General features: G+C 47.3%; 1 protein-coding gene across 4 annotated transcripts in view; it reads left to right on the top strand.

The window, feature by feature from the left end:
• The first annotated feature begins 8512 nt into the window (after positions 1–8512).
• TP63 (tumor protein p63) overlaps positions 8513–25304 on the top strand; it is a 103124-nt gene continuing 86332 nt past the window's right edge. For all 4 annotated transcript variants that reach the window (XM_038146157.1, XM_038146156.1, XM_038146161.1 and 1 more), the window contains exons 1-2: positions 8513–8571; positions 10846–10935. In XM_038146157.1, the coding sequence (XP_038002085.1) occupies positions 8534–8571; positions 10846–10935 (128 nt within the window). In that variant the 5' untranslated portion in view covers positions 8513–8533. The remainder of the gene's footprint in view (positions 8572–10845; positions 10936–25304) is intronic.

Genomic DNA, 25304 nt, shown 5'->3' with positions numbered 1-25304 from the left:
AGAGGCATTAATTAGGTGCTTTTAGACAGGAACACACATTATTTATAAATCTGTTTTAAAAGGAGCTTTCAGAAATATCATTTAAATCACATTTAACACCACTTTCAAGTAGAGACCTCATGACGTGAGAACTGGAAGCAATTGAATAAGCTTCTCATTTCCTGAGAGGCAGGAGACCAGATTAAGAGTAAGCATCAGGGAAAGAAACATAGAGTGGTGCTACTGTGAGCTTTGCAGACTCTGGAAATAGTTTATATGTTTGAGGTTGCTCTTTTGCACCCTACTCTTATTAGAGCAGAGGGAGGTCTATAATGCATCCTGCCAGAGGTATGTGAAGCCAGCTCTCCCAGAAGGAGAACATGAACAGTCCTGGAGCATTCCTGGAGACTGGAGAAAACATCAGAGAAAAATCCTTCTGAGCATTCCCCTTCCTCATCTTCTGAGAAGACTTACTGGAAAGATTCACCTGTATCTCCTTGGGATATGGGGACATCCATTGGTCCATTAATGATGCACTTGCTGGGGCTACAGCTGCCTGAGAGGTTTGACAGGTGTCCTCCTCCCTTTGCAGCAGGCTAGAAAGAGCAGTGCTAAGTGACAGGTTTTTCTCAAAGCTGTCATCAGCCTTGAGTGGCCACTGCTTTTTCAGAACCTGTCCCTGGAGGACCTGGGTGGCACCCCTTTGATAGTGAGCATGAAGGGAACAAGGAATGCAAGTTATTTGATATTTATTGTGGATTGTAGGCTTGCAGACAGCCCATAACTGCTCAGTGGCTAATCAGCATCCCTTGCATTTTGGTTGTCCCTCAGTGCTGTCTTAAGCTATGGCAAATTTTGGTGCAGGAGTTGTGTGTATTCTGTCTGGGCTCCACAGGACTTGTAGGAGATGCTAGGTTTAGTGGAGTTATTGCTGGGAATCCTTGAGCAGGAGGCAGGTGGTGTTAAGGTTTCTCAACTGATGCTGTTTGACCAACCTGTGCCATGCTTTGGAGCTCTACTCTTAGGAAGGGTGACTTGGGAAAAAAAAATCAAACAAAACTACCATAAAAAAAAAAAAAAAAAAAAAAAAAAAAAAAAAAAAAAAAAGTAGGAATGTTTCCCATCTCTGCACTTGTCTCAAATGTGGACCTAGGGGCTAAAATACCCTTGCTCTTCAGGGCTAGTGCACTCCTGCAAGAAAGAGCTGACCTCTGCTTTCACACCCACACAGACACACAGACCATGGTCTCTAAGTGAATCTGGAGCAGCCCCCTGGAAAAAGGTATTGAAAGCTAATGGCCACCACGAAAGGCAGGATTTGGCTCATGGCTCAGTTTCTATAAAACTCATGCCTGCAGGACTTTCCAGGAAAGCCAATATGCAGGGAGAACACAAAGCACCCTCCTTCACCCTTATCCCTGCTCTGGGATGTTTCTGACCTGTTTCCCCATAAGACAACAGCAGGGAGACTTGGCAGTAAAGGGTCTGTGGAGCACGTTGGAGCCAGTCCCACTGGTACCAGGAGTTTTGGGTGCCACTGTCCATCTGTCAAAAATGCCATGGGCAGGGATCACCAGAGGGCAGGGATCGCCAGTGGCAGGAATCATCAGTGCCAGGGATTGCCAGAGGGCAAGGATCATCAGTGGCAGAGATCACCAGTGGCAGGGATCACCAGTGACAGGGATCCCTGGAGGCAGGGATCACCAGAGGACAGGGATCACCAGAGGACAGGGATCACCAGAGGACAGAGATCATCAGTGACAGGGATCCCCAGTGACAGGGATCATCAGTGACAGGGATCCCCAGTGACAGGGATCACCAGATGGCACTGTTACGTGCACTCCCAATAGCTCCCTTTCCTGCACGGCGCTGCCTCGGATCAGGCAGCGTTGCCGAGGTTTTTGAGAGGCTGATTGTTGAAAACCAACTATTGTTTCTCAGTCTGCCCACAGAGTTGCTGCCTGGGGGAGACTTGATCCCCTCAGAAGGAGGGACTGGGCTTCTCAAATGTAGGATTACCTGTGTGCAGGTGCCTCTGGTTTTAGCTGGGTCACCGATGGTGTCACTTCTGGCAGCTTCACCTCCCAAGGATGAGCAATACTGGCTTCTGCCATCCCGTGGCCGTGGGAAAATTTCCCTGGTTTGAAAAGCTGAAGGCTGAGTTGGGAGTTTGGGACAGGGAGTTATCTTTTGCCTACTACAAGGGTGCAGTGTATGACGTGCTTCAGCTGAGTCACAGCAGAAATTGTTTCACTTTGGAAAAAGTGAGGTGCAAAGATTTGATCATATCACATGTGAGGCTTTGTTTTTTTCAGGCATGCATGTATGATTATTAACATCAAAGCACAAGGATGGGGGTAATGCCGGAGACTCTCTTTTAGTTGTTATCTTCTCCACAAAGACATGAAACACTGGCTCTTCAGCTTTCCTCAGCTTTGCTCTGAGACAGGAAAGAAGGTTTTATTAACTTAAGTGACACCAAACTCTTTATTTTATGCCCATGTACTGTACTGTCACTGTTTAAGTGGATTTTGTGCTCCATCCTGAGGAGGATGGACCAACTAGCAGAGTTAAGCACATCCCACCCCTAGTGTTTTTCAAACTGTAAGCCTGGAAAAGGACCTGTGCCCCTAATTGCAGGCATTCTTGGGCTCTATCTCCAGCACAGACAGGAGAGGAATAACTACCTATGTGAACACACCCACCTTAAAGGTGAGCTGGGTACTGCTGGCTGGGGAGGTGTGGAAGTGCAGGCTTTAGCAGAGGATGTGCAGGTTTGCAACCAGGGCTTCCATCGCTAGTGGTTAATGCTTTAGGGATTTTTATTTTAATTGCTACTGTTCTTGAACTGGCTTTAATCCCATTAGTTCAGGTATGCCTGCAGGAGCTGTGCTTGCACCTTGGATTGCAGGAGAGACATAGCCTTAATGCTGGGAACTAGAGCTCTGCCAGCCAAGCAGTGAGTTTTTGTTGTATCCTGTTTGGAAATGAGAAATTCTTTTGAGACCAATGCTTTTGCATTGAGGATTTATTTTCTGAAGCTGCCAAAAGCTACTTTTGCAGAGCAGGCAGGAGATGGGAAGGTGCAGGAACAGCAGGGCTGACAGCAGCAACATGACATTGCTACAATTCAGCTCAGCTCTGACTCACAAGGAAGAGTCAGAGGCTGTGAAAGATGAGTGATGCAGCAATAAACTCGGTTTACTGCATTTCTGTGTCTTCCATCAAGGCTGACAGTAAATGCTCTTCTTGTTAGGAACTTTCTCTCTGAGTCAATCTCTCCACACAGACAACTTGATTCAGCAAATCTTTTGCTTTGCTTCACGTAGAGGAAGCCTCTTCTTTCATTTGCTGCTGGGCTGGTGCTGCTGCCTGTCACCAGCACTTCAGAAGCTGATACCCTGGAATTCCATGAACCAGCCTCTGCTCTGATGTGAACACCTGGAAGATATGAGCAGAGCGTGAGAAAACTCTGGGATGGGTCTGTGGTGAGAGGATGAGCGTGAGCCTGTGCTAGAAAACTGATGGGAAATTGCAAGGAGCACCTGGTCCTGCTCTCCTTCCCCACCCTTCCTCCACTGCACAGCAGGGCTGGTGCAGACCTTCACCCACAAGGGATGTGGTCACTGAGGCTCCTGTCCCCAACCTGGGCTTGACCCTACCGGGTGTGACGACACTGTGTGTATTTGTGGCACAGCTCTTGCCAGAATGCCAGACATGTCGTGTGGCAGCTGAATGGGGAGACCAAGCCTTCCACCTACACAGCCCCTGCCACCCCTTTGATATGCAATCCTGACCCCATGGCAGGGTGTTGCCACCTGTCCTGGGCTGCTCTGGCCTCCAGAGCCACTTTAGGCCGGGCTGTGGCCCCGCTGTGTCTCGGAACGCCTGGAGATGTGGCGCAGCTGCGCTGACGTCAGGCAGGGAAATTCCCTCCCTCCTGCCTCGGGTGGCAGGAGTTTCCCGTGGGAGTTGCACAGTGGCCTGCCAGCTCTCGAGGACAGGGCAGGCTCTCCTAGGGCCAGAGCTGAGAGAGAGCCTCCTTTTGGCCTTGCTTCTGATTTATCACTGTAGTCGCTGCTCTGTGTTTTGCCTTCTTCACATGTGCCTGAATAACCATAAGGCTTGGCAAGGGAGAGGGAGCAATATTCCAAATTTGGTCTCTTAGACCTGCTTCCCTCTGCTCCCTCTTCATGGGGAGAAGTGCCCTGGTTTTTAGTAACAGTGGAAAGAGACCTCTCCGGTGCTCATGTCTGCTCTTCGCTGATGGTATTACCCGTATAGTTGATGACTCCTCAAAGGGGAGAAAATGGAGACTGCAGCTTCCAAAACACATGTTCAGCTTCAAGTCTGCTCCTATGCCATCTCCTTCCAGCTGAAAAACAAGAGTCAAAACTTTCTGCTGCCCCCGTTTTTGGAGAGAGAAGACACAGTGTGGCCCTCAGTGGTGGGAATGTCTCCAGGAGAGGGGACATCCATGGCTGTACTGGGGTTTAACCAACAGACTGTGACATAGGAAACTACAACTCGGAGGGCCTTGATGGGGGGGGTCAGTGAGATAAAGAGGCTGATGGATTAGAGGTGAGGCCAGCCTCAGGCAAGCTTTTTGGCTTGGCCCAATCCCATGGAAACACAAGGAGTTGGCGCTTGCGGGAAGCCCAGAGCATAACTGAATTAACCCGCTGAGATGGGTGCTCTGGGCTTTCCCCTAGGACCAGTCTCTGCTCCGGGACTTGGAAGATGGGAAAGCCTAGAGCAAACAAAGGATGCCACTCAGTGTCCCGTGGGAGCTGGAAGTCTCCATAAGCATGTGGGAGAACAGGAAAAGAGTAAAAAGTACTTTGCTAGAAGCTGTGGGGATGGAGTAGAAAGGGTGGCAGTGGGAAACTCCTGTTGTAGCTGTTCTGGGTTACTTAAAAGTATTAACAGTTTCAGGATTGCTCAAGCAGAGAACTAGGGCATGCCCTGAAAAAACTACAAAGTAGGTGATGGTGAGGGATGAGAGCATGGAAGACCTGAGCTTTTCCCCTCTGAGGCAGTCAGTCCTCCAGTCCCTGTCATCTGAGCTCCTGCTGAGACTGGAGGACAAACACTCATGAAGTGGTTTGTGCCTCATGAAAATATCTGTTATCCCTGCAAACTATACTGACCTTTGCTGTGAGTGGATGATGCTCTGACACTACAGGTGTGACACTGGAGACACCAAAGGCAACTAGGCAACTCTGAAAGCAGTTCCCATTGTCCTGTTGAGCAGGGCTGGAACAGTGCCCTGTCCTTTGTTCCCTCCTAACTCTGCCTAAGCAGTTGATGGCTGGCATGAGGATTGTGCAGAGCTCCAGGTGGATGGTATTCACATAGAGATGGCAGCTTGAAGCTGGTGTGTATTTTGAAGTCCACAGTTTCTGGCACTGAGATGTCCAGGTGTAGCTGGAGAAGGATGTGGGGAGTGGTACACTGAGACACCTTTGCCATCTTCTGTCCGGCTGTGCCTGTGGTGTTGTGCTGGACTGCTGGCTCACTGGATTGTCATCAGTCCTGGGCCATGCTTGGCCATCGGTGACCAAGCATGGCCTGCCCAGATGTTGCACAGATGTGGGGAGCTGCTGCCTGGGCTCAGTCCCTCGGGCCCCACCAGCAGGTCTGTGCTCCCCAGCAGGGCAGTGCCAGCATGGGGGCCTGGGGTACGAGTGCCCTTCTTTACTGCTTTGTGTCTGCACTAGGGACAAAGGTGCTGGGGGAACGGGCAGGATCACATGTGGAATTGTGGTGGTTTTATTAATTTATTTTTTAAGTTTGCTCTTCTCCCCATCCCTTGTCTCTCAATATGGAAGGTGCAGGGGGGGAAGGCTTGAAAAAAAGCTAGAAATTTGACACTTCTGAAGCACTGGGATCAGAAATTATCTGGAGGCAAAATCTGAATTTTTAAGGAAGCTTTTCCCACCACCACAGCATTCGGGTAGATCCTCCAGATCCTGTGAGGGTCCTACTCCTGTTTCCTCTTTCCCTTCACTGGAGTTACTGAATAGTTGTCTTTGCTTACTTCTGTTCATGAAACTCCTAAAACCTTAATTCCTTTGAAACCTTTAAACATCCCTAATATTTAGTTAAAATTGAAAAATGTGCTCAAAAGGCATGCTGATGTGGCTTTCTGTTCCCTTGGATAGCCAAGCTAAAAACATTTCATTGATGGCAGGAGGGAATTATTTCCTTCTCTTCAACTTTTTTTAACTAAAAAAAAATCCCCAAATATCCCACAGACTTCTTGCTCTTAAAAGAAATTAATTTTAATTTAACAAAAAAAAAATACCCAACAAACAAAAAAATCCAAACAAACCAACAAAGGACCACAACCACTCCCCTGGAAACCCCAAGCTGTGAATGAATCGTTTCATCCCCTGGCACAAAGGGTGGGTCTGATTTCAGGCAAATCCTGAAGCCAGCAGTTGCAAAGGTGGCTCAGAGGAAAGCATCTTCCTGTCTTCTTCAGCTCCAAGCGGTTCAGAGGTCCCCGGAGCCACGGAACAGGACTGGGGGCACAGAGATGTCAGGAAACTGCCCCTCCCGTGTGCCCTTTTCAGGAGTGGGGCTGCTCACAGGCATGCGGGGACCATCACAAATCCCCCGCAGTCTCCTCCCGGGGATATAAATGTTTGCCTCGCTAAAGGATAATCTCCCGGTCGTTTCAGCGACAGCTTAAGGCGAGAGAGGGAGCGGGAGGGGGAAGGCAGAGCGCTCACAGCTGTTTCCTGGCTGTTTGTCTGCCGCAGACGGGGAAGCGGCGGAGCGGAGCGAAGCACCGCATTCCTGCCCACCTACACACAAGCTTGGTGCGCTGCCTGCCCTTCGCTGGGCTGTAAATCCGCTGGCCAGACGGATCCCTGACAGCCCGGCTTCCTGCGGGACGCGTGCCTGCCCGGAGCCGGCGCAGCGGCCGCACGCTCGCCGCCGGCAGCCAAGGGCAGCGACACTCGGGATGTCACCAGCCCCTTTTCCTCTCGGGGTCTGCCGCTGAAAGGAGCTCCCCCTTGCCTGTGCTCCCAGGATCACAGAGCCATGGACTGCTCTGGGTTGGAAGGGACCTTAAAGATCATCCGAGCGTGGGGAAGGGACACCTTCCACTAGAACGGGATGCTCAGAGCTCCATCCTGCCCGGCCTTGAACACTTGCGGGGATGGGCTGTCCACAGCTTCTCTGGGCAGCATGTTCCACTGCCTCGCCACCCTCACAGCAAAGAATTTCTTCTTAAAGTATAGAATTTCTCCCTAAATATAGAATTTCTTCCTAAATGAAGTGTACTAGTCCTCATGTACTCACTTTGAACCCCCCTCTGAAATCCCCAACTCTCAAATGTCTCAGGCTCCATCTCCCAGTAGGTTTCCTTTAAGGCAGTGCAAATGAACTTGGCCAAATACCACATAGCCTCCCAGCTATGCACAGGGCACTGGCAATTCACACAGGCACACACCCTGTGCTTGTGTTTCCACTGCTGACTGTGCTATGCAACGTGCCTTGCAGCTGAGAGGAGCTGCATGCAACCTCACTGCACTGGTCAATATCTCTGCCCAAATTCCTGGTCGATCAGCCCACAGCCAAGTGTTGGCTGCGAGCAGGAGGGAGGCAGGCTGTTTGGGTTGCAGGAGAGAAACCCGGACACTTGCTGCTTTTGCAGGGGGCTTTTGTACACTGCCAGTGGGTTTCCATGGCTCTGTTTTCTAGGTCAGTAAAGCAAAAGATAGACATTCTGAGCTACCTCAGAACATGTCCAGACCTCTGTTGGAGCCTGAAAATGTCCAGTTCTCTGGGAAAAGCTAATGTGTGCACTGCCAAAGAAAACCAAACCATGAACAATTTGCATTTACCCAACCCCTGGCATGAAGGGTGGTCCAGGTCTAAGGCAGTTGGTGGCCCCTTTTGAAGTTTTTGTGGAAATGTCCTTGCTAGAAATGTCTCTCATCAGTGTCTTGTGAGTGAGAAGAGAGCCCTGCTACAAGCCACTATTTCTCATCAGAATTATGTGGTGCTGGTTTTTAATTTTTTTTTTTTCAGGAGAAGTGATCCTTTTGCTGTGAATTGCTAGCTGGAGACTACCACTTCTGAACTGCAGCACTGCAAGATGTGTTTAGCACTGCAAACAGGAACCACAGGACTGGGGGTTTGGGCTGTAACAGACTTGTATTTACTGTGCTTGGGGTACCAAGGCTGAGCAGAGCTAAGGCAGTGTAAAACCAGAGGGCAGCCCAGCAGCAGCAATGTCAGGAGCTGCCAGTTTTACTTCACAAAGCCCTTGGGATGTGTGATCTGGGCACATGCTGGGCGAGGAGACTGGCCAAAATCAGGAGAGGGTCTGTCTCCAGGTGGGAGTTATTCCCTGCTCCCAAAGCATTGGCCATTGCAGCCAGGCCATTTTGGGAGAGACTCTTCTCCGGCTCCCATGAAAAAGCAGGTAGAGCAGGGTTTCACAAGAACAGCACTTTTCTCATGACATTTCTTTTTCCTTTTAGGTTGAAACCTATGAGTAGAGACAAACGTTTCCAGGCTGCTTGGAGGGCACACAATGCATGACCACTCTTCCATGAAGTCAGGCTTGAGGAGGTAACAGCTAACCCCACCATGGGCATGGTAGATGAAATCCAAGCAGCTTCTGGTGTTTCTCCAGGAGCAAGCATGAGGTCTCAGCAGTGGGTCCAGAGCCCAGCCTGCTGCCTATGTGCATGGTTGGTTATCCATATCCACATTCATGGGTGCAGATTGAAAACATGTCCTGGAATACGAGAGCACGAACCCAAGCTCTTGCTCAAAAGGTCTGGGCAGGGAGAGCACTTCCTTGCTGTGTCTGTGGTTAAGGGCGGATGCTCAAGGCCTAGACCAGAGCCAGGCTGGCAGTGTGGACCGTGAGTTGGTGTGGCCCTCCTTGCCCTCTCCCAAGAGGTATTTGCCCACAGCCCTGATTTCAGCAGCAGAAGAGGATGCAGCCACTCTGAAGCTCTCCCCGGGCTGCTTTGTGTGTGTGCAAACCCTGCTGTGAATCTTTCTCTGTCCTCCCCAGCAGATTTGGAGATTCCCATACCTCTTCCCCAATAACACAAGCTAAAATGTTTGATGTTTATTCCAGGGCTCAGCCTAAGAAAGAAAAGGTGTTTGATAGTACCATTCTTCCCCGGGCCAGGCAGGGGAAGCAGTGTCCAGCAGCAGGGAGCCCTTAACTCCAGTTAATAAACATATCCTTCACTTCCAGCCTCTCTTCCTTAGTGAGTGCCACTTAGTGAAAGCTGCTAGGACTTGGCTGGGGATCAGCCCTGCGAGTTTACAGGATTCACAATTCACAGATGTTAGAAGCTATCAGGCTGAGTGTGGGTGGAGAATGTCAAGTCTGAAATAGCTCTCCTGCCATCCTGGCACAGGCAGCAAAGAAAATGTTTCCACGTGACATTCTTTGAACCAACATTTCCTACAAGGAAAACACAGAAGGGAAAAATAAGAGGCAATTGCTGCCATCTTGGAGGGTTCCTGACTTTAGCTGCAGGGGTGGCTGGAATTAGTGCTGACACTGGCACAAAATATGCACTATAGATGAGCTACAGAGCAGTCCCTTACACTACTCCTCGTCCACACAAACATATAGGTCTGCTTGAAGATGCAATCCCTCTGGTGCACAGATACATGGGTGCTATTTTTTTCCTGCTGGAATCCATTTTAATTTAGCTCCTGATTCATATTTCATTCATTCTCCAAACCCACAAAACCAGGATAGGTTTACAGCCTGTACTATTCGGATAAATCATGGAGGGGAAAAAAACAGAGGGACAAAACAGGTTGCTTTCCTGAATGATTTTCTGTGTGACTAAAAAGAGAGAAGAAAAAAAGAAAAAGAGGTGGTGGGGAGAGAATTAAAGCCATCCTTTCTTGCTTTCATGCTTTTTCAGGAAAATCAGATCTGCTTTTCATCTTTGGTAGTTTGTTTTGGTGGATTTCACTCTTGTTTCTCTAAGCTTTAGTGTCTGACAAAGATGTGATTTCTATTTTCTTACTTTTACTTTCTCCTCAAAATCGTTGAAAATATTGGGGTTTTTTCTGTGGAAAACGTGTATGTTATTTAGAGGACACCAGAACAATGCAAGATTTCTGTATCATCTCACTTTTTTGGGAAAAAATGAAAAGCTGTCAAGGGAAACATTAACAAATATACCTGATAGCTTTCTTGCAGGGAGGAGGGCAGGAAGGGGAGGCAGAGAGGCAAAAGTTTTTTAAAAAGTTATTTTTAATTGAGGAATTTCCCCGTATTTTGTCATTCAGTTTTGAAACTGTGACCACAACAGACTGTGTGAACTGTGTATGGTGGGAGGGAGACTGAAAATTTCCCCAGGCAGCTATAAGCAGGTACTAACCCCAGAGCTGACAAGGGAAGCTTTTAAAGTAGGATGAAATTCAGCACAGGCACTGCACCCAGCAGAGGAAACTCCGGCCATCTGGAGACCAGGATGACCAGCGGCCACAGCAGTTTGTAAAATTGCAAGAGCTGCCAAAATTAAACTGTGAAGTCAGGCGGGAAGGCAACCAATGACTGGCGAGATCAGAAGTTCAGAGAAGCCCCAGATGAGCTCCCAACAACAAGTGTGGCCAGCGTACACCAAAGTTTATTAAGGATGTTGAGAGGAGGGGAAAATATCTGTGCAGAAGATGCCCAGCTGGTGAGGAGGGAGTGGTGGTGATGCTCGGGTAACTGGATGAATCCCATTGGCCAAGCCCCTGGCAGATCCCACCCATCCGCAAGTGTAAAATAAATCTCTAAAGTTGTACCTCGTGTACCACTTGACCTTATTGCTTTTAGCCTGCTGGCTTTATATCTATTTATTTATTTTATTTCAGTTTGTCCCCAAGGAGGGGCTGGAAGGAAATGAATTTTGAAGCAGCACCTTTCACCACCTTGCCGTACTACCCTGATCCGTGCATCCCGCGGTGAGTGTGAGCGTGACGTAACCCTGCTATCGCAGTTTGATCGCAGCCTCCGTGTAATCGTTAACTTTCCTGCTATCAGCCAGCGGCAGCTGGGCTGCACGCGGAAAAAATGTGCTGCTCTCTTCATGCTCAGTGGAGCTTATTATTATTTTTGGCTTTCTAACAGGTTACTGTTTAATTATAGGCATCCGTTCAAGATATCCCCTTTTCCTCTTTGGCATTAGAGGGGAAAAAAAATATATGATAAATAATACAAAGGCTGATAGTATCTTTCCCTAGTGTTTTGGAGCAGAAGGTTACACTGTGCTTTGGGTAGTACAGGAATGGCTTTAGGTTTCTGTTGTGTGTTTGTTTGTTTATTTAAGTGGAAAAACTCCTGGGAATAACAGGAACTGAACTATTGAGCCCTGAGATTCTGGAATTTAAAGGATAAATAATTAATTTAAAAGATTCAGAGAAGAAAAAAACTGCCTTCTAAGAGAGAGCAATTTTCCAGGAATATTTTTTCCTTCTGTCTAACAGCCAGCGTCAGAGCCTGACAACCACTCTTATTTTAGCTTTGTTGTTACGCTGAGTTTTATAACTTTCCAGCAGATAAAAGAGCATGTCCACACGAGGTGTCACAGTATCACATTGTCGGTTTGTTTGTTTCTCCCAATAGAAGATACTATATTTAAGCATGCAAATGACATGTAGATGGTATTTTTCCAGTCGTAAAGTTCGGAGAGGTGAAAGCCTCTGGGCACAGTCACTTGTTGAGCTCCTTTATAAGACTGGTTTCTGTCTGTGTTTTGTAAAAGCCCTGGCTGGTGTCTCACAGAGGCATTAATCCCTGGAAGAGTTAACTATTAACTCTGCATCCTCCACAGGGTGCTGGGGAAGGCTACCCTGCTGCATAGCTCCGTGTTGGAGAAAGGGGTTGGCCACCATCACCCAGCCCGTGGCATTGCAGGCAGCTTTGTGATCTCTGGGCTTTTTCCCCACTGCCGTGCTTTGTTACGAGGTTTGTGGGGGCTTTTATCCCCCCCTAATCCGGGTGTTTGGTGCCACTGCTGCGTGAAGGTCCTGGGGAGGAGAGTGGAGACCTGGCAGCGAGGAGGGGCCGCGTTTGGGGCCAGCAGAGGGAAAGGAGAGAGGCTGGGAAATAGCGCACGGTCCTTGGCCGCGCTGCCGGGGCACAGGAAGATGGAATGGAGCCGGGGGTATTGGATTCCCCAGGGAGACCTTCCACAACACGAGCCCAGGGCTGGCCAGGCACATGCAGCCACGCTCTGACCTCCTGCAAATCCACCCAGCCCCGCTGACCCTGGAGGGGATGTGCCTGTGGCCAGGAGAAAGCAGCGCCAGAGCAGTGCCCGCCCAGCAAGGTGGATTTGGGCTGGCAGCAGTGGAGTCTTTAGCACATTAATGTTTCCATGGCTGGAAGCCCCAGCCAGGCAAATTCCAAAACTGCAAATGAAGAAAAAGGAAAAAAGGGAAAAACCCTGACATTGGAAAGCGAGAAGATGCACTGGGAAGCGTACCTGAGCTCTGGGACAGCTTTCCAGCCTGTCAGCTCCTGCCAGTTTGTATCCCATCTCATGCCAAATAACAGGTTCTGAAAATTGGTGCTGTGGCTCAGGCAAAAAATTCAGCTGGAGCATGAATTAAAGAGAAAAAGAATCCATTGGCTGTATTTGGTAGAACTTTTTCAGTAAGCCTTGAAAAAACCCTGCAAATCTGCCCCATCCAGCAAGTCAGGCCTTACAGTAGAAATGCTGCTCCTCACCTCATGCCTGAGCAGCATGATGAGTTTTTAAGTGACCATTGCAGTGTGGGAAGCCTCAGGATAGACAGAATTTGTGACACCCCTCAGTCATAAAACCTGTTTGAGATATAGCTTAGAGTAACAACATGTCTCAGCTGTTATGCATGTCTGTTTACATGAGCCAAGAGTGGCATTTGTTCAATTATTAGTGACTGTGCTCTGCCACAGGTCAAAATCAGCTCAAAGATGATCCCAAAGATATTTTTCTCAGTCTGAGACATAGATGGTCTTCATCTTTAAGCTCCATTGGTTGCATATTTATGATGTGACATTTCTCTGCTTAACAAAATTCAATAGTTTCAGAATTGCATTTTTTTTACAGTTTGAGACTCTTCTGCTTTGATGTGGCTAAAATACTTTATTTAGCTAATACTAGTGTGCTTCTTTGCAACTTTAAAATTACATCTAGTAATTATCTAACCAGCAAACTGATAATGTTGAGGTATGCTGGCAAAAAACCAACAGTGAAAGGTGTTTTAAATGCTGTTAAACTGGTGGGAGGCATGCATGCCACACAGATTTCCCTGCAGTTCAGTGGGGAGAGGGAAGAAGTTATAAATCCCAGTTAACTCTAAGATTTGTGGCTTTGATTTACCATCTGCTGCTGCTTCATCTACTTGGCTCTTCAGTTTGGGGGTGTCCAGCAGGAGGACACGTGGGAGCCAGCTCAAACATTTCCTCTGTCAAGAGGTGAATGCAGAGCACACTGAGGAGCATTAGTTAATGTGCCTTTATGATGCTCATGTGCCTTATGCCTGCCATTTCTCATGGCCCTCTGAAATGATATATCCAAAGAACACAGTAATTCAGTGCCACAGATGAGGAAAAACAGCTGGGTGCCCAGACTCTGTGCTGTGTGTGATTGTTTAAGCCACTTCAGCCTCTGTCTCAACAGCCCAGCTCCCTCATTTAGGCTATTAAATTCTTTGTAAATGTGGGTATCAAAGCAAAGCATCACAAAAAAAACATAGGGAACTCAGCTGGGTCACAGGGCAGCAGCCTCCTCCTTCACAACCCCACTCATTGCTGTGTGCTGGAGTTCAGTGCTGGAGCTGCAGCCCAGCTGCCAGAGGGGCAAAGGAACAGTGGGTGCCGAGATGGGGATGTACATCCTTTTGCAGAAGTGAAGGATGCAAATGTAGGTTGTGACTGAGGCGAGGTTGTTTGGACAGGTGTATCCTGAGTCTGCCCATCTCTCTTCTTCTTAAACAGAAAGAGCTGAGGCACGCCAAAATTCAGCAGACCTCAAAGTCTTTCTCCTTCTACTTGAAATACTTGAAATCGGGAATATGCACACTCAGTGCTCTGGCTTTGGGACTTGGGAAGTGCTGCTGTAATGACAGAAGCACCTGCACTGAAGTGCCAGGCCACTGACCTCCATGAATTACTGCCTTGGATGGTACCGTGGGAGCTCATCCTGTGCTGCAGAAAACCCAGGTCAGCTCTGAGTCATAAAAAGAGCTGATTGTCTGAAACAGGCGGGATTTCCACCTTCCAAGAAGTGCCCACCTAGCTGCAGCTGAAAGCCACTAATGTAAGATGAAAAAGGCACTGTAATTATGATCAAAGTCCAGCTGTTGAGAGCTATGTAATTAGTATCTCTCCCCAAAGCTGCTTTTTTTTCAGCTAATGCCTGGTTGGGGGAGTGATGTTTACAGATAAGTTACTTGTGTTCTTGGAAATAATGGTCATTAGGCTGTGTTTTACCCAGGAGCCCTCTTCTTTGGGGGCTGTTGGGAATGCACCTGCTGGTGCACTGGACTGTAGTCCTGCCTGCTCTGCTCCTCCCTCTCCCCGTGCCCAGGCTAATTGGTGGCCTCAGGATTTCACATCATTGCTGTGTTGAAGGTGTTCACCGTGGCTCACTCTTCCCTTTTGAATGAAAGGGCTCTCACACAAGCTGCTCCTTCTCCTTTCATTTCTCACTTTGTATTCTCAGCACAATGCAATACAGTCCAACCTCCCAATTCTCACTAATAACAGAGGAACAGCCCTGAAAACCACTGCTCTCTGCAGCATCTGTGCTGGAAACCTGATTTCTCAGACATGGTCCTGGTTTTTGAGGTGGTTGCTAAAACCAAAAAATCAAACAAAACCCCCCAGCCAGGTATGTAGAAAAAAAAATCTATTTAGAAAACAATGAGGAAAACTGCAAGAAATTACTGGGGGGCGGGGGGGGGGGGTATTGGAAATTAGTTGGAATGAAGGGAAGTGTTTGGGCCATGGAAACATCATCTATTGGGGGCTGTGTCTGGATGGATTTTGGTGAGCAGGGCATAGTTTGGTGAGCAGGGCATAGTTCCAGGCAACCAGAGCTCCAACTCCATCTTTCATCAGGAGCATTGCATGTGTCACTTTACCTTCCCTCAGTGGCTCCCACACCTATCAAACAGGGCTGGTGAGCAGACTGCAATGATCAGACAGGAGTCTGGCCAAGGTCAATGCTGCAACACAGCACAAAGGTGGAAACTCACTGTACCCCGTGCTCATCACTGCCAACGGGCACTAGTGACACTGCAGGCTTCTGTCCCTTGGGCTGGGAGGGGACAGATCCAGGCAAAACGTGCTGGCTGCAGGCAGCAGAGTGCTGTGCCCCTCATGGCTGTGAATCAATGCTGGAGTAACCCTTGCACTTGGGTGTCAGCTGGGTGACATTGTGACAGAGATTTGCCAAAGTTGTCACAGGGTTGTGTTCCCACAGGAACATCTCATCCCACGTGCAGGCTCTGCAGAATCCTTGCATTTGGGCAACTGCACATTTTTCCTCTGTCCTCGTGCTATGCTTTGCTGAGGAATAGCTGATCTCCTGCTATGACAGAGTGGACAAATTTCAGTTGCCTTCACCTATGCAATGAGAGCCCAAATTTGCTGAGCTGGCAGAAAGACCTGAAGTCAAGTAAAGAAAGACACATGACTTGGGATAGATCTGTTTGCAGAAACAGACAGTGATAGTGCAGGTACTTTCCAGAGACTCAGAGAGGGCCCAGAAATTGTTCTGAGCAGCTTGTGGTGTGCTCAGGGCAGCTGGTGACTCCTGAAGGAGCAGAATTGGCTCGATGCAGGAAGGAGAGGTGAGAGGGTGCTTTTGTTTCTGGCCTTTGTGAGCACTCCTGTGGTCACATTCACAGCTATGCTGCCACCACGGGTAAAAATTCCATGGGGGAAGGACCATAGCTGGAGGCAGATGCACATGAGAGGACAGCATTCCATGTGCCAAAGCAACTCTTGCAGAGTGGCCTCCTTGGCAGGAGGGCTTTGCAGAGCAGCTCTACAGTGGATGCCAGCATGGGACCTCTCAGCTGCCTCCAGCACCTCATCAGGCGTATGTGCTGCTTGTGGTGAGGAGGGGAGGGTATTTATCTCATCTTTGAGGTCTGTTCTTTGGTCACTGTCCTGTTCTTGTATTGCAATCTCATCAGAAGATGGGTTTAAAATACAGAATCTTTGCAAAACAGCACTCAAGAGTTGCACATTAAACCTTCTTCAGTTCTCTCTTCCTGGCAGAGCCCCTGAAGTTTGCTTATCCCTGCTGCCCTCCTCCATTCTGTCTCTGCTGCACCCTCTTTACTCCATGGTCACTGACAAGGACAGCACTTTTTCCTCTTCAAAACAGTATAGGCTTCTCAAGAAAATACTTGTCTGCTTGGAGGTCCTTTTAGCTGCTTAAAGGATTAAAGTGGAACCAAACCAACCTTTTTTTTTTCTCTCAGATCCCAAAGGACTGCAAGGAGAATATGCAAACTCTTTCATGGGGTCCTTTGTACTGTGAGGAGATAATACCTGATTATAGTGCCTTGTCCAACTTCCAAAAATGCTGAAGAAATTAAAGAAGCAAGTTCTTAATAGTTCATCTGTTCAGAGGTGTTCAGAATGTTCATGGTGTACGTTATAATTCCAAGCTGATTTACATTGCACCTTCTGCTACAAGCTAATTTGCAAAAGTTCCTCTCAACAAACACCAGGATTTCTGGTCTGATACAAAGCAAAAGGGCTCAGCATCGATTTGGGGAAAAATAAAACCCTCTGCCATTCAACATGTGTCCAAAAGAGTATTGAAGCCTTCTGCATAAAAATATTTCAATAGCAGCCACGACAAGCAGTAATAAGGTTTGGGGCAGGAAGGAGGGGCTTGGATGAGGAAGAAATCAAGGAAACTTGGCTTTCAGTTTGGTGCCTGGCTCTAAGCTAGTTTGGCACTTCTGTGTAAACCTTCCTGGGAACGTGGACAAGGTGGTGGGAGCCAGTAGTTATACTACCATACAAATGTTGTCTTCTTTTTTCCTTAAAATTTTGTAGCCCATGATCAACATTGAAATAATCAGAAGGAAAATGTTTTGCTGTAGTAGATTTCTGAGGTTTGACTAGCTCTGCTGATAACAGATAACATCAGCTCAGACAGCTTCATGAAAACATCTGTATGTGTTCTTAGGCCTTACTTGGGAGTTTTTGGTGCCTGTTTACAATCACTCCTGTGTAGCAGATCACCTCCCCACAGGATTTTGCTGCTGAGTCATTTCCAATCAGGTGTTTAAATGCCACAGGTGGTCCGATGTGATAAATACCAGTACACACAAGCAAGGGGAATTCAGTTAGTGCATGGAGCTATAAAGAGAACAGCCACCTCCCCAAGTGAGAAGGGGGAAACCCTGCAGTAAGCGATCAGGGCTTGAGTAGGTTCTGTGCAACATAAAAATAAGCCTGCTTACAAAACCTTGCCCTGGGAGGTTCAGTGCCTGTGTGTTTAGTAATGTTGATAGGCACAAAAGTCACTGCAGGCTGAACAAATGCATGGAAAGAAGCTTGAGTTGTTCTGGTGAGATGGATGTTGCAAACAGCAGTGGCTCAGCTTGTACTGCCAGCAGTGTCTGGGGAGCAGGAGCTGGGGAGAAATATCAGTGGGGTGGCTGGAATTGCTGTCAGTGGGGTATATGAGGTGGTGCTAATAAGTGTGAAACTGTAGTTCAGCTGGTTTGAGAGTTAACATGGGCATTAAGTGGTCAAATATTGCAGGGTTAAAACTCTCCACATAAAACAACAAAATTTCTTTACACAATTTTCCAAGTTTGGTTGTTCATATTTGTGAATTTTCATCTTAAAAGATACAGACTGGAAACATCATTCCTGTTTTTGATGAAAAAGATGGTGCTATATGTATTCATAGCACTGCAGCAGCTACAGCTTTAAGATTATCACAAGCAAGAACCATAAATCACATTAGGTGTGGCAATGTATTGATAAAATTATAGGGAGCCAACCCTGTAATTTCTTAGCACCCGGCATAGTTACAAAAGCAAAGATCCTGTGAGTGCTCCAGGTAGCATTCCCTTACACACCAGCAGGGTTCCTGACAAACAGTTCATTTGTTCCCGTCTTCCAGGACTATAATCTGCTCTTAATTCTTTGTCCTTCATCTGCCCTGTCTTGGAGCTATTTTGTGACACACAGGAAGGTTTTTGTAAGTGCTCCTATTTTTGAGAGGATTCTCTGCCCTTGGGCTTAGGAATAGCTGCCCTGCCACAGAGTTGCTACACGCTGAAAAATGCAGCCCACATGGTATTTAGCAGAAGAGCTCCTTTTCCTCCAGGAGAACCACTGGTGGCAAGGGTGAGGAGTGGGAGTTAATGCTTAGTATCCAAAACACACCAGATTTCACAGGCTGGCTGGTGGGGGGGGGGGGGGGGTAACAAATTTGGGGAGCTTCAACGAAATTCATCTTACAGGAATCTGCACCTAACATCTGCTTTGCTGGTGTTTCTGTTTTGCATTTTAATTATTTACTGAAACTCAGGATGTTGCTGTTTACAGTTTCCTGCTTCTGAAGAGTTCTGGGGACTTTCTGTATTATCATGATGATTTATTTGATATTTTTAAAAAATTCAACCTGTGAGAGAAAGCTTGTGAGAAAGACTTCATAAGTCCCCTCAACAGTTCATAAGGAGTTTGTGTAACTAAAGATAGAAGCAGTTTTTGTAAGAGTAGGTACCTTAGTGAGCCAAGTGTCTTACCTGGCTCAGCACAAAATGTCACAAGCCTTTTGCAGCAGTCAGTCTGAGAAGCCTCCTGTTCTAAAAAAGAAGCTTGTATTTCATGCTCCCTGTCAGTCCCTCTCTTCTCTCACTATATTTATACAACTAAATGCCCTGCAATGCAGTTTCCCAGGGCTGAAAATCAGCGTGGGCTGCATGATTTCTCTTGCTTTGCTTCCTCTTGATGGAGGGGACCATACTGAGATAGCCCATGTGGGATGTCCTCTCCCTGCCGCCTCCTCACAGCGGCCAAATTTGGGAAATGCCTGTCCTGTGTGCACTGGGACAGCAGCAGCTCAGCACCTGCTGGTCAGCATGCAGGGGTGCCCAGTGCCTTCCTGGAGGCTGCGGCTGCAGCACATCAAGCACTTGGCCAAAAAAACCCCAGGAGCTGTTGGGGCAACCCTGGCAGAGGCACGATCTGACTCCTTGACGTGTCAAAAAAGTTCAAATCTCAGCAAGTTTAAAAGAAGCTCCACACTTGGCAGAGTGTGTTGCTGTTCTTAGGACCATGTGCCCTTGATACTACTGATAGTGATATGGTGCAAGCAGGGAAGAGGCTGCAGGCAGCATGCCAGACTTTGAACAGAGCTCAGAGCATGGTGCAGGGCTACAACCCCATCATGAGCCACTGGGGCCACGGGCTTTTGCTCTTTGCACCACAGAGTCTCCACTCCATGAGCCACTGGGGCCACAGGCTTTTGCTCTTTGCACCACAGAGTCTCCACTCGTGTTACCAAGCAGGGCAGCCAGGTACTCAAAAGAGATCTCCCTGCAGAAGGCTTCAATACTCTTTTGGACACATGTTGAATGGCAGAGGGTTTTATTTTTCCCCAAATCGATGCTGAGTCCTGGTTTGGGGGCCCAGTCATATCCCCTTCATCTGGGGGTTTCTCTCAGGCAAATAAATAAATAAATAAATAAATAAATAAAGGAATTTTTCATTCTGTGTTGCAGTCTCTGTATTGGTGTGATGGAGGTAGACCAGTGAAAACTTAGAGGTGCTGGTTGCACTCAACACTGCAAAAGTCTAGCAGACAATAATTAATAAAGTCCCATTTCTGTGGGAAATACTGAAAGCTCTTTCAGTATGAAAGCAGGTAGATCTTTTTATTGGGTAAATGCTGGAAAAATACTAATGACCAAATCTCAGAAGAGGGGAATTTGATTTTGCAAGCCTCAGGAAGATGAGACTTCTGGCTCTTGCCTCTCCAGAACTTTGCAATTTTCCTTATTAAATATCTAAAATCACTAGAGAAGTGCAGTGATGAAGACCTGTCGTAGCTGTATTTTTCTCACAACTGACACTTGCCCTTTTTTACTTCTGGGTCTGTTGCTTTATTTCTTTTAATATTCCCTGGTGCTGCAGAGATCTGAATATCTGAAAGGATATGGTTAACTGGTTCAGGCTGCTTTGGGTACTTAACACTGCTCCTCCAGGAAAAATGAGGGGTGTCCCCATCTTTCTGTGCAGCAGAATGTAATAGCAGAGGTGTCTGAGTTCCTACTGCCCCACGTGCCCCCAGGCACCTGCTGCAGATTATTGCTGGAGGACGAGTGGGCTGTGGAGTGATCTTGGGTTAGGCACTGACCCCAGAGAGACAAAAAATGGTCTCTGTTGTCTTCAGCTGTAGCTGCAGCTGGACAGCAGAGGCTGGCATATGGCAGCAGGGCTGGAGGCAGCCCTGACCCATCAGGAGATGCCTCAGCAGAGAGCTGTGCTCATCCTCTCCTCTCCTGAGGGGAGGACGCATCACCCCGTTCAGCCCGCTGTGAAACTCCCAGGGCTATCTGGCTACAAAACTCCTGTATCAACTTCCAAAGTTAGACCCAAATACATGTTCTCAGCTGGCTATTTGAAATAGAGCAGATAATATCTATTACTTAGACCAAAGAGATTTATTATCTTTTTAAAGAGACTTGCAAATGTTTTGTGGCTTCTGGACAGTTTGCCTGTGAAGTTTTTCTTACAGCACTTATTTTTGGACTTGGACCAAAAATACCTCAGAATTTTGAGGGCTGGGCCTGGATTTTCCGCTTGTGCTGCTTTTAAGAAGACTTTCTCACTTACTGCAGTAAAAGATCTCACCTCTGTCCAGCAGCTCTGACTCTTCCTTCTCCAGATGGGCATGGCTTCTCACCGCTACTACAATAGGTTTGGGAAAGGGATTGACTGGAAAAGTGAGTTACAAAATAATGGAAATGCTTTTAATTGGTTTTGGGTTCAAAGCTTTCTTAAAATTTATTATTTACATTTTCTTTTATTATCTAAATTTGGAAAGTCTTGTTTCCCTGGAGATGCACTGACGGTTAACAAGCCTCTATGTCCTTTACCAATTTGGGGATTATACCTTAGGAATGGAAGAACAAGGCTGGACAGGTCACCCAGGGGCTGGGGTTTGAGCTTGGGTGTCCTGAGCTCCAGGTTTGCATTCTAACTCTGGGATTCTCCACACAGGTTGAGTGGTCTTCAGTGGGTTATGAAGAGTTTGTACCCCAGAGCAGAAAGAACCAATTGCAGTGGGCAGGTGGGGAATTGCTGTGGCAGTGCTTCACCTTGGCCAGGGCTGAGGAAGAGAGTGGGTGTCAGGGCTCAGCAGAAAGGAGGGGATGTCCATGGCTGAGCTTCTGAGGATGGATAAGAAGGGGGTGTGAAAAGCTGAGTGGGAGATAAGAGATGTCTGGGAAAGTTCACAAGATGCTGAAAGAAATCCTGAAGGAAAAAAAAAAATAGGGTTTACAGTCATGGGAGAGAGTCTCAAGTGCTGGTGGAGTGCTGAGCTGCCTGAAGCCTTGAGGATGAAATCTCTGTTATGCAAAAGTGGTCCCTGTTGTCAGGCTGACAATGATGATATGCAGATAGCTGATTAGATGAGCTGTTGATAGGAAATGCAGTGGGTTCCTGGGCTGTGGAGGTACTGAAATTGCTCAGCTTCAAGAAGCCACTCCCAGCAGTTCGCAGGGAGCAGGCCATGCAGTGCTCATTCCGGAAACCCCAGTGGGAATGCAGAGGGAGTCTTTTCCTCCCAGAGGAGCTCTGCAGCCAGCACTGGAGCAGGGCACTGGTGTGGGGCACAGGGCTGCTTTGAGGGGCTGCCACAAAGCTGCAAATGTTGCATTCACTGCAGGCAGTCTTACTCAAGATGAAAGGAGATGATGAAAGAGGAAAAATCCCCCTTGTGTTTTGCAGCATGGTGAATTAGGAGGATTACTCTGTACAGCCAGTTTCACTTTCTTTGATTAGGTCAGTGTTGCCTGTGCACTGAAGACTTGAGTAAAGAGCAACCAGGAAGTTGAACCATCCCTTCCTCCCGCTTTCCATTCATCTCACACACATATGCTTCCAAAAGACAAATCTAAGTCACAGGGAGATCAGGAGGCACAATTAAAGTAGACCCTAGCAGAACACTCAGCATTCCTGTGAGACAGAACTGCTTTATTTCCCCCAAATACCACGCAGCTCACAGTTGAAATGGTGTGTGCAGGACACGCACCCTTTGCCTAGAGAACAGCAGAAGCTAACAGTCCTCCCTGGTCTGTCCTTGATAGATGCCATAGGACACCAGCAGTGTCACAGAGCCCTTTGCTGCTGCCACTCCCTGTTCCTTCATGTGTTCCCTACAGCTCCTTGGCTGTTGGCCACTTCTGAGATCAGGGTTCACCCTTCTGGCAGTCAGCTTCTTTCATTTTCTAATGCATATCCCTGCCCTACTCGACCACTTTTCTCACTGCTGCCCCTCCCCATAACCTGTGCTGCTGTCCACATTTTTTTGTGAGAGACCAGATCAGTGAAACATCTGACAAATGTGGGAACTGGAAAGAAAACTGAACCATACGTGGAAGTTCTATTCTGTCTCCAAAAAATCCTGTGTTGGTGTTTGTTATTCCTTACATTTGTCCTTTCTAACCCATGCATCTGTCAGTATTATCTTGGACTTATTTTTTAGGACTGACACATAGGAGCAGCATTATGTGCAAAGACAATCTGAAGGGTTTAAAGAGCTTGCTGGAAGTCTAAATTTTAAAATGCTAAACCTGAAAGCTCGGCTTAAAATCGAAAGAAGAATAACAACTTGTGAGCTCAGTTCAGCACAACCTGCCTCTGCCAGGATGGGAGTCAGTCTCTTTTGGGCTCGTGTTAAGGTTAAGACCTTGGAATATGGCATCAGGCAAAGAAAGAAGCAGGAAAATGCATTCTACAGTGCAATTCATGCTGTGAAGAGAGGCTGCTTCTTGATGAAGTAGACATAGAAAGAGGTGCAATAGAGGTAGATGAAATTCAACTGCAATCTTCTCGGAGGGGGTGGAGAGCCTGCCTGTCTCCCATTTGGCTTTCATTTTGCCCTCCTGTTTAGGGGGTAGCAACGAAGCTGTTTGATTTCCAAAGGTCTCTAACCTTTGGGAAAGGGTTACAAGGGGGTGCTTCCAGGGTGTGCTCTGGCTGGCAGAGGGTGCCTGCCCCAGGCAGGGGGACAAGAGCGCTCCGCAAGTCGGGGAATTCCAGATGACATCGCCTGCCAGGCGCACGCTTGTCCCGTGCTGCCAGACCCAGCATCCTTCTCCTCTTGCACAGCTGTGAGCTTCATTAGGTACCGATGTCTACAAATCACTGCAGTGTTACAATGCAGAGCAGGGGGAATTCCAGCAGGACGAGGGCTGCCAAGTTCCTACAGTTTTAACGGTGTGATCTGAAAAGGAGCCCCCTCCCCACGCAAAAACTAAAAATACAACTGACTCCAAGATTCAGGCATTTAGACATAATGCTCATGAACTTTAAATCATTTACCACTGCTTTTGATGCACTTCAAGGCGTAACTGGAGAAGGCAGGGATGAGCATGTGGATTGGGATTGCTGGAGCTGAAGCTGATGACTCTGTGACTTAAATCTCTATCCTGCTCACACCCTGTGGTGGCTGAAGGCTAATATATAAATAAGCACATGAATTAAGGGATTTTAAGGGGTTAAATGCTGTATAAATTCAGGAAGAAAGATTAGGTTTTAGTCTGGATTGGAATTCTCATTCCACCCTGAACTCTGTGTGTGTCTTAAAGCTGGTCACAGCTTTTCTGCAGCCCCTTCATTTTCATTCCTGGGCATCAGCATTTTGGTGGCTGAAGGTAGATGAAGTTTGGGAGTTTCTTAGAGCAGCAGGTACAATGTATACTCTACCAGAAGAAATTAAGGCCTTTCTAAATTTCTCTATCTAAACACCCAAAATCACTAGTTCCTTTTAGAGTGAGCACCACATTGTGACCAAGGTAGTATTTATGGCTTAGTGACTAATGTAATTCTATAACCTCCTGGTGTCTTCATTTTCTCACAGGTAATATGGGAGTAACCATACTATCTTCCTTTGTAGAGCACTTTGAGAACCATGAATAAAATGAGGCATATTCAATATCATTATTTAGACCTTATTAATCATTTGTTGGGTACATTTGTATAATGTGGAAGTGCTGTCTTCTTAAAAACAGATGTTCTTCTCTCTGCATCAAGGTTTCCTGAGTACTCCACTAGCATATTCCTTAGGGGACTGTAACTTGTGAGAAAAGAGTGAAATCTGTAGCATACAGACAAAGACTTTGTTGGCCCCATCTGCATGTTCATGGACTGAGAACTACAGGCCCAGTGATAGAAAATTGTACACCATTGACAGACATTTCATAGGGAGAAGCAGAAAGCAACACTGTAGTTTAGGAACAAGAAGAAAGAAAGCTCCGAATCATTTTGCTCATCCCTGCTGTGAAAGATTTTATTTTACAAAATTTTACAGTGTGGCTTTACACCAACATCAAGCCACATAGTTCTGCACCCATAAACCATACTGACGATTTCTGAGAACTTGCATACTGCTGGAGAAACACAAACCAAACCAGAGCTCCAGTTTTTGAGGAAAGTTATGGAGAAATGGAGGTGCTTGGACCACTTGAAACCCAACCCAGCAGCTTCACTGAAATACCTTATTCATTTCTGGCTTCCTCACAAACCATGCTATTACCCAGGAGCAGTTGAGAGTGTTGAAGCACCAAGCTTGTTTTGGATGAAAACACAAAGGAAACCAGCCACCTCTTGGTTGCGACAGCTTTTATTTTTGGAAGGAGGTTGCTGGACTCACACTTGCGCCAGCGGTGCTTGGGCTGCACCCTGTGTCAGATTTGACCCCCCATCAGTGCAAGCAGGTGGCATCTGCCTTTAAGGTTCAAAGCTACAGAGGAGGGGCTGGGCTGTGCATGCTCAGTCTCAAGCCTGGGTCTTGCTTTCCTCGGGAGCTCGTGGCTTTTCCCCAGTGGTAAGTCAAACCTGGGTGTTTTGGTTTAAGCCCTTTCTAAGAAAGACTGGTTGCAGTGGAAGTTGGTATTTTGGGTGAGAAGTGTTGCTGTGTTGCAATAGTTGAGTTTAATGGCTTTCTGTCATTGTTTCCTGGGGTGGTGAGTGGCTTGCTTGCTTTATCTTTAATCTCTTTGATATGAAGGTAGGAAAGGAGGTAGTGTGGGGAAGAATGGAAGTATGTGCTTAGACTGAGCAGTGAGAGCAG

The sequence above is a fragment of the Motacilla alba genome, chromosome 9, assembly GCF_015832195.1.
Source record: "Motacilla alba alba isolate MOTALB_02 chromosome 9, Motacilla_alba_V1.0_pri, whole genome shotgun sequence".
NCBI classification, from domain to species: domain Eukaryota; kingdom Metazoa; phylum Chordata; class Aves; order Passeriformes; family Motacillidae; genus Motacilla; species Motacilla alba.
Note: the sequence above shows the minus strand (reverse complement) of the source record. Positions and strands in the feature narration are given on the sequence as shown.